General features: G+C 51.2%; 1 protein-coding gene across 3 annotated transcripts in view; it reads right to left on the bottom strand.

The window, feature by feature from the left end:
• Positions 1-554: 554 nt before the first annotated feature.
• The window catches only part of PRKD2 (protein kinase D2), a 28,024-nt gene continuing 17,775 nt past the window's right edge, over positions 555-10,803 (bottom strand). For all 3 annotated transcript variants that reach the window (XM_011367902.2, XM_023535320.1, XM_011367903.2), the window contains 5 exons: positions 9,366-9,527; positions 6,114-6,212; positions 3,635-3,902; positions 1,235-1,320; positions 555-1,009 (listed from right to left, as the gene is read on the bottom strand). In XM_011367902.2, the coding sequence (XP_011366204.1) occupies positions 797-1,009; positions 1,235-1,320; positions 3,635-3,902; positions 6,114-6,212; positions 9,366-9,527 (828 nt within the window). In that variant the 3' untranslated portion in view covers positions 555-796. The remainder of the gene's footprint in view (positions 1,010-1,234; positions 1,321-3,634; positions 3,903-6,113; positions 6,213-9,365; positions 9,528-10,803) is intronic.

Genomic DNA, 10,803 nt, shown 5'->3' with positions numbered 1-10,803 from the left:
AAACTCTCGAGGGTGTCCCTAGCATCACCCAGTGCAGAGTGACAGATGGATGAACCGGTGAACAAACACACTCGGTGTGTAGAGAAGTTATCACATCAATTGAAAATACTAAATATGGTCTATCAGGTTTCTACTATGGATGCTAATTGCATTGCCATTATTAATAGTTGTGATTAGTAACATCACCAAACAAAAGATGCTTCAAACGAACCATGAGATGACTCGCTTTTCTCTAAATCCTCTAACCCTCGTCATGCTCCCTTCAGCCTCCCTCCCCAGTCACATTCCTTTCTTCTCTTCTCCATTTCTAACTTCTGACCCCTTACTCTTCCCTCGCCTCCTCATGCCGCCTCCGTACCATCCCCCGCCTCCTCTCCTGGCGTTCTGCCCCTCTGTATTTCCCACCCCAGTGAGTCCTCCTTGCCAAACACCTCCCGCTCCAGTCGCCTCTTCCCCACCTTTCCTGCCCTCCCCCCCTCCATCCCACTTCCTTTTCAGGCCGTCCTCCTTCCAGGTGACCATCAGACTAACGGCACAAGAGTGTGGTGTGGCCAGAGACCATGGCCACGTGGTCAGAGACGAGTCCGTTTTAATTGCTGGGTAATGAACTTTGGAAATAACTCCCACCCCCACGCCCATCTCCGCCACGCTCCTCCCCCGGGGTGTGTCTCATCCAGTTTGGTCAGGAAGCCGCCTTCCCTTGAGCAGTTCGACCATCACTGGGATGGTGTGCAGGGCCGCCCGCCGACGGCGGGAGGACGGCATCACGGGACAGCCAGGGCGAGGGCACAGAGCCTCAGAGGACGCTGATGCGCTCGGCCAGCCCCTGCATCTCGTGGTCCTGCGGTGGGAGCGCCCCACCCAGCTCCCCGTCGGTGGGTAGCCCCGGCCCGGGCAGCGGGTGCTCCGCCACGAACTGCTCCCAGCGCGCGTCGTCGCTCTCGTGCGTGATGTACCGCTCGCCCATCTTCCCCTCCAGCTCTCGGAGATCCAGCCACGTCTGGTACTCCTGGGCCGGAGAGAACACGGGTTAGCGGCGAGGGGGGCGGTGCACGGAGGGTAACCAATAGCGAACCTCAAAATCTGCCCAGCCAATAGAGACGTAGCTCTATCCTCCACAGTCCAGCCAATGGGAGGCTCAGCCACGTCCCATAACCGCGGAAAATGTACCTACGCCCTTCACTATTTGCGCGACCAATAAAAGGTCTAGTTCCAGCTCCGCCCCCTGCATCACCTGTAACCACGGGTGGCTGAGAGACTTGTCCACGCTGTAGCGCTTGCGCATCTTCACCTGCAGCAGGTTGTTGATGAGGTCAATGGCTAAGTGGAAAGGAGAGAGACAGCTCAAGCCCTGCCACCCCTCTTCCAACAAGCCTGCTTGCCCGCCTGCCATCCAGGCCTTCCGTCTGCACCGACCCAGGTGGCCCCACCTTCCACAATCACTCACCCGGCCATTTCCTCATTGAATTACAAATTTGTTTTCCCACACACACGTGGCATGCACACTCACTCCTACATCTCAAGTGTCTACCTCAGTTTCCCCATTCCTATGTCACCTTCGTAAGTTTTGTCATACACCCATATTAAAATATTGGTACGTATAGGTACACTTGTACTATTCTCACTTAATATTTTTCCGTAAACCAACTTATTTGTCCAGGATATAATGTGAAGTGGACAATGCAAATTGAAAAACAGCATGTATAGTATGCTGCATAAAGGGTAAACAAGAGGATATATGTCCACATATTTGCTTGCATATATATAAAAGACTCGTAATAGCCACTGCCTTCAGGAAGAATGGCAGATAAAGGAGAGAGAATTTTCACTATAGGTTCTTTCGTATATTTAAAAATTTGAACCATGTATTTAACTTCAGTGAAAATTGATAAAATTGCTTTAAATTAAGTCACGTTTTTTTTCAAATCACTTTCTAAGGTGAAAATGAATTTATATAAAATGGAAATTTTACATCATCCTGGTCAATAGGAATCCAAAGATCACTTGTCATGTCCACGATAAGAAAACGAAAATAAGCGATGGTAGTGGACGGTAATTAGTCACTGGTTTCCTGCAGAAGGCCCAGAGACAAGGCTTGTTCTTTATGAAAAGGAGGATTAGTGAGTGTCAGGCATTCAAGACAAACCAGCACTTGTCTGAGAGTCTTTGATCAGAAGCCTTAAAGGACAAGGGCCTCACTGTGCGGACCCCCTCTGAGTGTAGGCCTTGTCTACACATGACCTCTGCTCTGGACAACACCCACAGGCCCCCTCACGCACATCCACCCACACTCAGATTCACTCACGCACGCTTGATGAATTTTACTGAGCGCCTTCTGAGTAGGTCCGGAAAGACAACCCGGAGGACCCCTGTATTATCCGGGACTCAAGTCAACCCACGTGCCTATTTCTTAGTGCTTACCTCTCTTAGGACCACTGCCAACTCTCTTCCTGCACCGAGTACCTTTCGTGTCACGACCCCCCCAACCTGCTTCATGAAGCCACACCCCGCTAGGGCTCTTTCCCCTCCCACAGTTCACAGACCACCCAACAACCTTCTCCCCACACGATCCCTTTGATCCAAGTCATCTCAGTATTCCCAGAACCTCGGACAATCCTTACCAGGCACACAGTTGGCACTCGACATGTCCTTGTTGAATAAGCTGTCATGGAGCAATGACTGTCTTTAACCTTCCTCCCATAGTCCCTCTGTCTTCCTCAACTCGCGACTCCAGGGCCTGCCCCTTGTTCTAACTTATTCGCGGCTTGTCTTAGCCCCGCCCTTGGCTCGCCCCCCCACCTGGCTCCCCTTCAAAGTTGTGGGCCCCAGGACTTAACTTTCCAGGCCAGTCCCCAAGGCGGCAGGCCCAAGTCACAGGCCCAGTGCCATTACGTGGCACAGCACCAAAGCCCCTCCCTATATGCAGATACCCAAGGTCCTCCTGGGTCCTGGCCTCCCTCTCTTTTGCGGCCCCACGCTTCTCCCCACCCCAGCGGCTTGCAGATTCCAGGTGTGACTTTGGTCTCAGGGCCGGTCCTCTTCCTGGACAAGTTTAGAAACCCTCCATGGCTCTGCCCCTCCTCTAGCCACGCCCCTAAACCAGGACCCACCCCCAGGCCCCGATCCCCCATCCATCCCAGCACCCAGCAAATTAGCCAAGCCCCTTTCTTCAACCCTATCCCCTGGCGGCCCGCTTTTGCAGGGCTAACCCTTTGGGGGGTCATAACCCCAAAGACTCCAGGCCCCAGCCAACGCCTTGGGAGGATCTGCCTCTTCTCCTGGCCACCCCAGCCCTTTGACCCCCTCAGGTCTGGCCCTAGACAGATCAGGCCTCGCTTAGCCCCCAAGGAGCCAACCAAATGTCTGTCTTAACGCTTCTGGGGACTTCATTTCCAACCCACATAACCTGGTTTTAGTCCTGAGTCTGGGGCCTTGGTTCCATATATACCCTTAAGTCTCTGCCCCAAAGTTCCAGGTCCAGGGTGCCTCACTGTTTTTAGGACCAAACAGTGGCCCCGCCCCATTGCTAAGCTCCGCCCCCACGACCCTGGGCTGTTTCAGGGCCCGCCTTTCTCGTGGCCCCTCCCACTCGCCCCACCCACACGGCGGGGGCCCGCCCCTAGCCTCCACGCACCTCCCGCGGAGATGCGGCTCCAGGGACAGGCTGGGTACATGAAGGCGGCGTTCTGGATCTGGTCGTTGATGTCCTCATCCTCATTGAAGGGGAACGTGCCACTGAGACTGACGTACATGATCACGCCCACCGACCACATGTCCAGCGAGCGGTTGTAGCCCTGGTTGAGCAGCACCTCGGGCGCCAGGTAGGCCGGCGTGCCAACCACCGAGCGCCGGAACGACTTCTCGCCGATGATGCGTGCGAAGCCGAAGTCACAGAGCTTCACCTGCAGAGGTGAGCGATGGAGGGTCTGAAAGAGTGTTAAGACCACACCCTCCCCCATCACAGTATTCCAGAGAACGTGGAATACTGATTCGAATCCAGGCGCCTCCGCTCACTAGTCGAGTGACCCTGGGCAAGTGACTTCTACTCTCTGTGCCTGTTTCCTCATCTGTATGAGCAGGAGGATCATACCAGCGCCTACATCAAGGGTCGTCATGAGGATTACAGGAGCCAATCCATATCCAAAGCTCAAAGGACAACAAATGCCTGGAACAATGAGCGCTCAATAAATGTTACCTGCCACTACACCTGTCACGTGGAGCAGGTGTTAACCCCCAGGTGGCTGTCTCCTCTTCTGCACAGTGCAGATGCTAACTGTCCCCACCTCCCCTCCCTTAGAGGGTAGGGTGGCTGGGTGGACTGGAAAAGCAAACACACGTCAAGTGTCAGGAGCAGTGTCTGACAGAGTGAGTCCGTGATCTCAGCAGAGGGACCGAAGTTCTCCCAGCCCCAGTTCTGTAATCCCTTTTGGGGGTGTCAATAGCAGCTTCCTCTCAGGCTCCCCTGGGGATTCAATGGCACTGGGCAGGTAAACTGCTGACCACAGTATCCGATGGTAACATGTACGCCTACCTTTCCCTCAGTGGTGGACGTGGTCTAGGGTTATGGGACAGACTTTAGAGCCAGCGAGACCTGAGTCCAAGGTCCTGCTCTGATGCCAACCAATCCATGGGCAGCACCACCTCTGTGCTGCCGCCTCTAGTCATGTATCGTCCCTTCCCTGCTCAAAATCCTTCCTCCACTCACTACCGTTCTCCAGATAAAGTCCCAAAACCCTTGCAGCCCCAAGCCTCTGTCACCTTCAAAAGCAGCCACACTCCAACCCCCAACCCGAATCGCAACTTGACAGCCAACACCACCTTTCCCTAAGACCCTTTTCCTTATAGAGCTTTTTCTTTTCTAAGATCTACCCTTTTTTACAGACCTTATAATGGACTATTATTCAGCCATAAAAAGAAATGAAGCACATGCTGCGACAGAATTGAACTCTGAAAACATTAACTAAGTGAAAGCTAGTCACAAAGGACAACATATTATATTATCGTGTACTCCATTTACATGAAATGTCCAAAATAGGTAAATCCTCAGAAAGTGGATCAGTAGTTGGGGGCGGGGGGACTGGTGGGATTGGAGGATGCTGGAGTGATGAAAATGTTCTACCATTAATTGTGGTGAAGGTTGTACGATGCTGTGAATACACTAAAAGCCACTGAATTATACACTTAGAATGGGTGAATCGTACAGAATGTGAATTATATCTCAATAAAGCTGTTAAGCAAAAGTATAGCTCTTTCCACCACAGGGCCTTTGCACAGGCCGTTCCCGCTGTCTGGAACCCTTGTCGCCCTAAAAAACCAACTCCCACTTTCTTCGGAGAGGTCTTCTCTGACCCTCCAACTGGGCTGTGCATCTTCCAGTTACCTGGGCTCACAGAACTCGTCAGAGATATAAATTACCTTTTGGTGACAATTTGATCAACATTCGCTCTTCTATGACCTGCACTGTCCGGTATGGTGACTGCTGGCCACATGTGACTACTGAGCCCTTAAAATGTGGCAAATGCAACTGAAAAACTGATTTTTAATTTTTATTTAATTTTAATTAATGTATGTTTAAAACAGATCCTAGATTCAGTTATTGAAAAACTTTTCAACATGTTTGTAACCATTTGGCATACGCCAATCTACTTTTCCAACTGTTAATTCTGTGAAATCTAAATACGAATCAAGAATTTCTGATGACAGTTTAACAACTGAATTGAGATGTGCCGTTAAGTGTAAAATACACACCAGATTTTGAAGCCCGAGTATCAAAAGACTATTTCATTAATAATTTTTATGTTAGTTACATGTTGAAATGTTAAGATTTGGGTATGCTGGGATGAAGTGTATTATTAAAATTTACTTCGCTGGCCTCTTTACTTTTTTCAATGCGGCTACTAGACAATGTAAAGCTATAGATATGGTTCATATTATCTTTCTAGTGGATACTATTGCTCAAAATCAGGCTTTCTCATGCTCGTCAATATTAGCATTTAGGGCAAGAGAAGCCTTGGTTATGGGGCTGTCCTGGGCACTGCAGGATATTCAGCAGCATCCTCACCTGCCACCAGTGCTCACTGGACTTCCCCAAATCACTAGGGGATATCACTGACCTGGGGAAATGGGTCAGCTGATGCCAGCAACACGTTTTCTGGTTTCAAGTCACAGTGAACGATGTTCTTGAAGTGAAGGTGTCTCAAAGCCACCAGGATCTGAGGGGATGAGATGGGGCCGGATGAGAAAGGTAGAAAGGTAGAAAGGTACCCGCCCCGGATTTGCCCTCAGCAGTCAGCCCTCCAAACCCCATTCGTGACCCTCTCTGCACCCCTAAAGATGCCCGCTGGGGCCAAGGGAGGCATTGGAGCACCAAAGAAGAATCCCAAAAACCCAGAACCATTTATGCTTGAGACAGGCATAATTCTAGACACATAATTCTAGAAACGCTGAATTGGAGCAGTGGGTCTGGGAAGGCACCAAGACCGTCTGGTGTGTGGGCTCTTGATAAAAAGGGGCTACTAAAAAGGTGGTGGCCCCCAAGGGGGTACAACTGTGTGAGTCCACTTTAAAAATATATTTTTTTAATCCATGAAAAAATTGTAATACGAAACGATGCAAACACTACCACGACATGTATTAAGAGGTGGGAGGGGTTCCAGAGCCAGCCTACCAAGGTGGAAAGCCTGGCTCTATACTGGCTGTGGCCTCGGGCAAGTCATTTTCTCTCTCTAGGCCTCAGTTTTCCCATCTTTGAAATGGGGGGTGATGACAGTACCCAGCCTCGTGAGTTGCCGGGAGATTTAAATGAGCCGATGCATATAAAGTGCGAGGTCAGTGTCCGGCACAGAGCAGGCACTACATGTTCGCTGCCATCATCGTTGTTCTCACTGGTTATTATTTTGGTGATGGCCTGTTGGTGAACACTTTTCTCTGTGTGTTTCAAACAAAGCCTCTCGGGCTGTTATCTGTTAAGTCAAGAATGTTCTAGGACGACAAGGTGAGCTGATTTTAAAATAAAACAAAAAACAAAAACGGATACCATGTATAAGCACTTAACTGCGGGAAACACAGTTTTCCTTGATTCTGTGTAACGCAAACAAAATACCAAACACACTGGAAGGAGAGTAATGTGAGCGTGAATTTGTCATCTCCGTCTCAGAAATGAAATGTCTATCTTCATTGTTTTCACTGGATGACTTTCAAGAACAGAAATGAAACTTGAAAGCCGCTGCTAGGTTTAATGTGCTCCTTCTACATACGAGGAGGCTGAGCAACCAGTATGTATTTGTACATCTTCTCCCGATTTCCTGTTTGTTGATTTCTATCCTCCCAGTAAGTGTGGCGAGCAAACAGGGTAGACGGGAAGCTAGACAGATCCAGATTCGAATCTTGGCCAGACCCCTACCTAGCTGTGTGACCTCGGTCCATAGCCAGGAACCTCAGTCTCCTCACTTGTAAGATAAGAGGGTTACAGTAATACCTACCTCAAAGGGTGGTCGTGAGGCCTAAACAAGTGAAGGGCTTAGCCCAGGACTTGGGGTGGAACAGGCAAGAGGCAGAAAGTAGAAATCTGCAGAGAGAAAGAAAGAGAAAAGCACAGGCAGAAAGAGAGGAAGAGATGGATGACCAGACAGGAAGAGCTGCCACCTCGGTTGCCGCAGGCTGGCACCTTCTTCTCCCCACCCTGCCAGCCAGCCCGACAAAGGCACACAGCTTGGGTAGGTGGGGCTGCCGGGCGTGGATAAAAGCAGTGTAGCACAGGGGTCTTTGCGACCAACAGAAAATGCGTCCCAGAACCAGGGGAGGGACCAGTCAGATGGGAAGGCCTTCCTAGGAAGGCTGTGAAACTCAGAAGCCACGAAAGGCAACATTTAACAATGTAAAAGTTAAAGTCTCTATGGCAAATAAAAGCCATGAATGAAATGAGCAGGAAAACAAATAGTGGGATAAAAGAAGAGAACGATACAGTGACAGGGATCCAAAGCCCCTCATATACAAAGAGCCCTTACCATTCAATAAGAATAACCCAACCGAAAAAAGGGTCCACAAAACACAGGCTGATGAACATATAAAAACACGCTCGAGCACACCCATATTTTTAAACGGCTGAACGAAGCCACATGGAGTACTACTTCTCCACGCGTAAAGACTGGCGTTTATTTTATCCAGCGTTAGTGAAAATGAGAAAAAGACACGCTCAAACTCTGTTGGTGAGAGCAAAGACTGAAAGGGATTTTAGAGAATAACTGGGCAACATCCTTAAGAAAATTTAAAGCATATTTTGCTGGACTAGGGAGTCTACTCTCTGAACGGGTTCCCACCAGAGCCCAGTGACGTCTGAACACGGATATTCACAGGAGGTTGTTTGTAGGAGCGAGAAAGTAAAAACAGCCTCCGTGCTCAGCCGCTGGGGAATCTGGTGACATCCATCACGGAATACAATTCAGAAAAAGGGGCGGTTCTGCCAACGGCTCACTACGTGCTGCAAGCCGTGTGCCGCTTAGCGACGGGGCTGTGTTTTGAGAATCGTGTGGTTAGGCGACTTCGCCGTCATGCGAACATCACAGAGCGCGCTCGCAGGCACCTGGATGGCACAGCACCCCCCACGCCCGAGGCTGCGGGGTGCAGCCCGCTGCTCCCAGGCTGCGAGCCCAGGCACGTCATCCAACGAAATAACATCAAGCACGAGAGAAAACGATGCGATCCAGAGACACGTGATGAACGTGAGAGGGACGAGGTTGCCGCTGGGGTAACTCACGCTGGTTACAGCGCACGCTTTGTTAGTAAGTAGAGAGAGAACGCTCTAAAATAACGATGACAAGGATCGTACAGTAAATACCTAAACCAGTGACACTGGCATTTGCTATCAAGTATCAGGGACTGTACATAACTGTGTGTGCTACACTTCTGTACGGCCCGAGGTGCAGTAGGCGTGTCTATACCAGCGTCACCACGAACCTGTGAGCGATATCTTACGCTCTGACACGTTACCATGGCTGCAGTGTCGCTAAGCGACAGGGACTTTTTGGCTCCACTGTCACCTGAGGAGCCACTGCTGTACACAGGCTGCATCGCTGACCGAAACACAGCCCCCGACTGTATTAATAATTAGTAATACAACTTTTCTAGTTATTATCCTATTACTTTCCTATTGCTTTTACTCTATTTCTGCCCTAATATCATTTTAAAATCATGTCACTCTATTACTTCTTCTATTGTTACTGCGAATCCATTATTATGTTTTCTATTGTCCACTGTCGTGAATCCTGCCCAGTGTCTGCCTGACCTCTGGGCACACGGGGCCTCTCCGAGGGGACGTGTGCCCAGGGTGGCGGGGCAGGCGGCGGTGGACGGGGCGGGCGGCGCACCTGGGTGATGAGGAACTTGGTGAGGCGCTCGGGCAGCCGGCCCTTCTCGCTGGAGAGAATCAGCTCCAGCATGTCCCCGTGCAGCTTCTCCATCACCACGAACACCTTCTCTGGCGTCTCGAACATGCACTCCAGGTTCACGATCCCTGGGTGCCGCAGGCTCTGGGGTGGGGTGTGGGGTGCTGCTGGTCAGGGCCCAGGTGACCCACGAACTTAGGACCCCCGAGGGCAAGCCGTGGGAACAGGAGGACGACAAAGAAGGAGCTGTCCCCAAATGAGCAGCTTGTTCTCTGGGGGTGGAACTGGGGGAGGGAACGAGGCGTCCCCCCAGCCCCAGAAAGAACCACCCCCCTGTACCATGGGGCATCCAGAAGGATCTTTACATCATGAAATTCTGATGAAGGCCCAGGGTTGCGGGAGGGAGGGAGAGTGTGAAGATGAGAAGAATCTCTGTACATCTGTCTTTTAAATTTGCGCCTCCTCCCTTTTCCCTAGGCCTGGACTGGCCTGACCCCATCTCTCCCACTCAGGTCCCCACCCAGCCGGGTCCCCACCCAGCTGCCTCCTTGGGCTCTAGGCTCTAGTCCCACCCCTTTCCGCCTACGCTCCGATGGCAGCCCGAGGGACCTCTCTAAAGCACATCCCTTCCTTGCCCAAAATCCTTCCATGGATCCCCAGTACTCTCAGGAGAAAGTCCACAGGGTGTGACCCCAACTCCTCCCTGGCCACCACGTAAACTATCTAGTAACCTTGAACTCCTTCAAGTTCCAAGAAGACATTAAGTTCTCTCTCACCTCCAGACCTTTGCACAGGCTGGTCCCTCTGCTCAGAACACCTTCTCCACCCCTTCAGTCTAATCGTGCATATTCTCTCCTCCAGGAAGCCTTCCCTGACTACTCCCAGACGGGGTCAGTTGACCCTTGAAAGGAGGAAGTGAGAAGGGAAAGGTCCTTCCTGGGTAGGGGCACAGACCCCAGTGGTCACCTGCAGAATGGCCACTTCATTCCGGAGCTGGCTCTCCTGCTTGGTGGGGAAACGCAGTTTGTCGATGACCTTGACTGCCACGTCCCGGCCCGTCTTCCGGTGCTTTCCTGGACAGCGGGTAGGGAAGGGGGGGGATGAGGGGAACAGGACTTTCCAGTACGGGCAAGAGGAACCACCCCCAACACAGGCACATAGCCAGCATTAGGCAAAAGTGGATGGAAGGCCGTCAAGATGGCTCGGAGTGGCCCCCGGGAGAGACGTGGGGGGCAGCAGGCAGTATAAAGGTGGAATGAAGAAAGGTAAAGACAGAACCCTAAGGAGGGGACTCGATTAACTGGGAAACTAGATTTATAACCAATCGGAATCCAGGCTCTAGCTCTGCGGCCAGAGCACAGACCTGCTCTTCCTAGTGATGCTGGCGGAAAAGTCCACTGCTTTTCCCAAGGAGAAAAGG

This window comes from Pteropus vampyrus, unplaced genomic scaffold, assembly GCF_000151845.1.
Source record: "Pteropus vampyrus isolate Shadow unplaced genomic scaffold, Pvam_2.0 Scaffold138, whole genome shotgun sequence".
Taxonomy (NCBI): Eukaryota; Metazoa; Chordata; class Mammalia; order Chiroptera; family Pteropodidae; genus Pteropus; species Pteropus vampyrus.
This window is presented reverse-complemented; position numbering and strand designations above follow the sequence as displayed.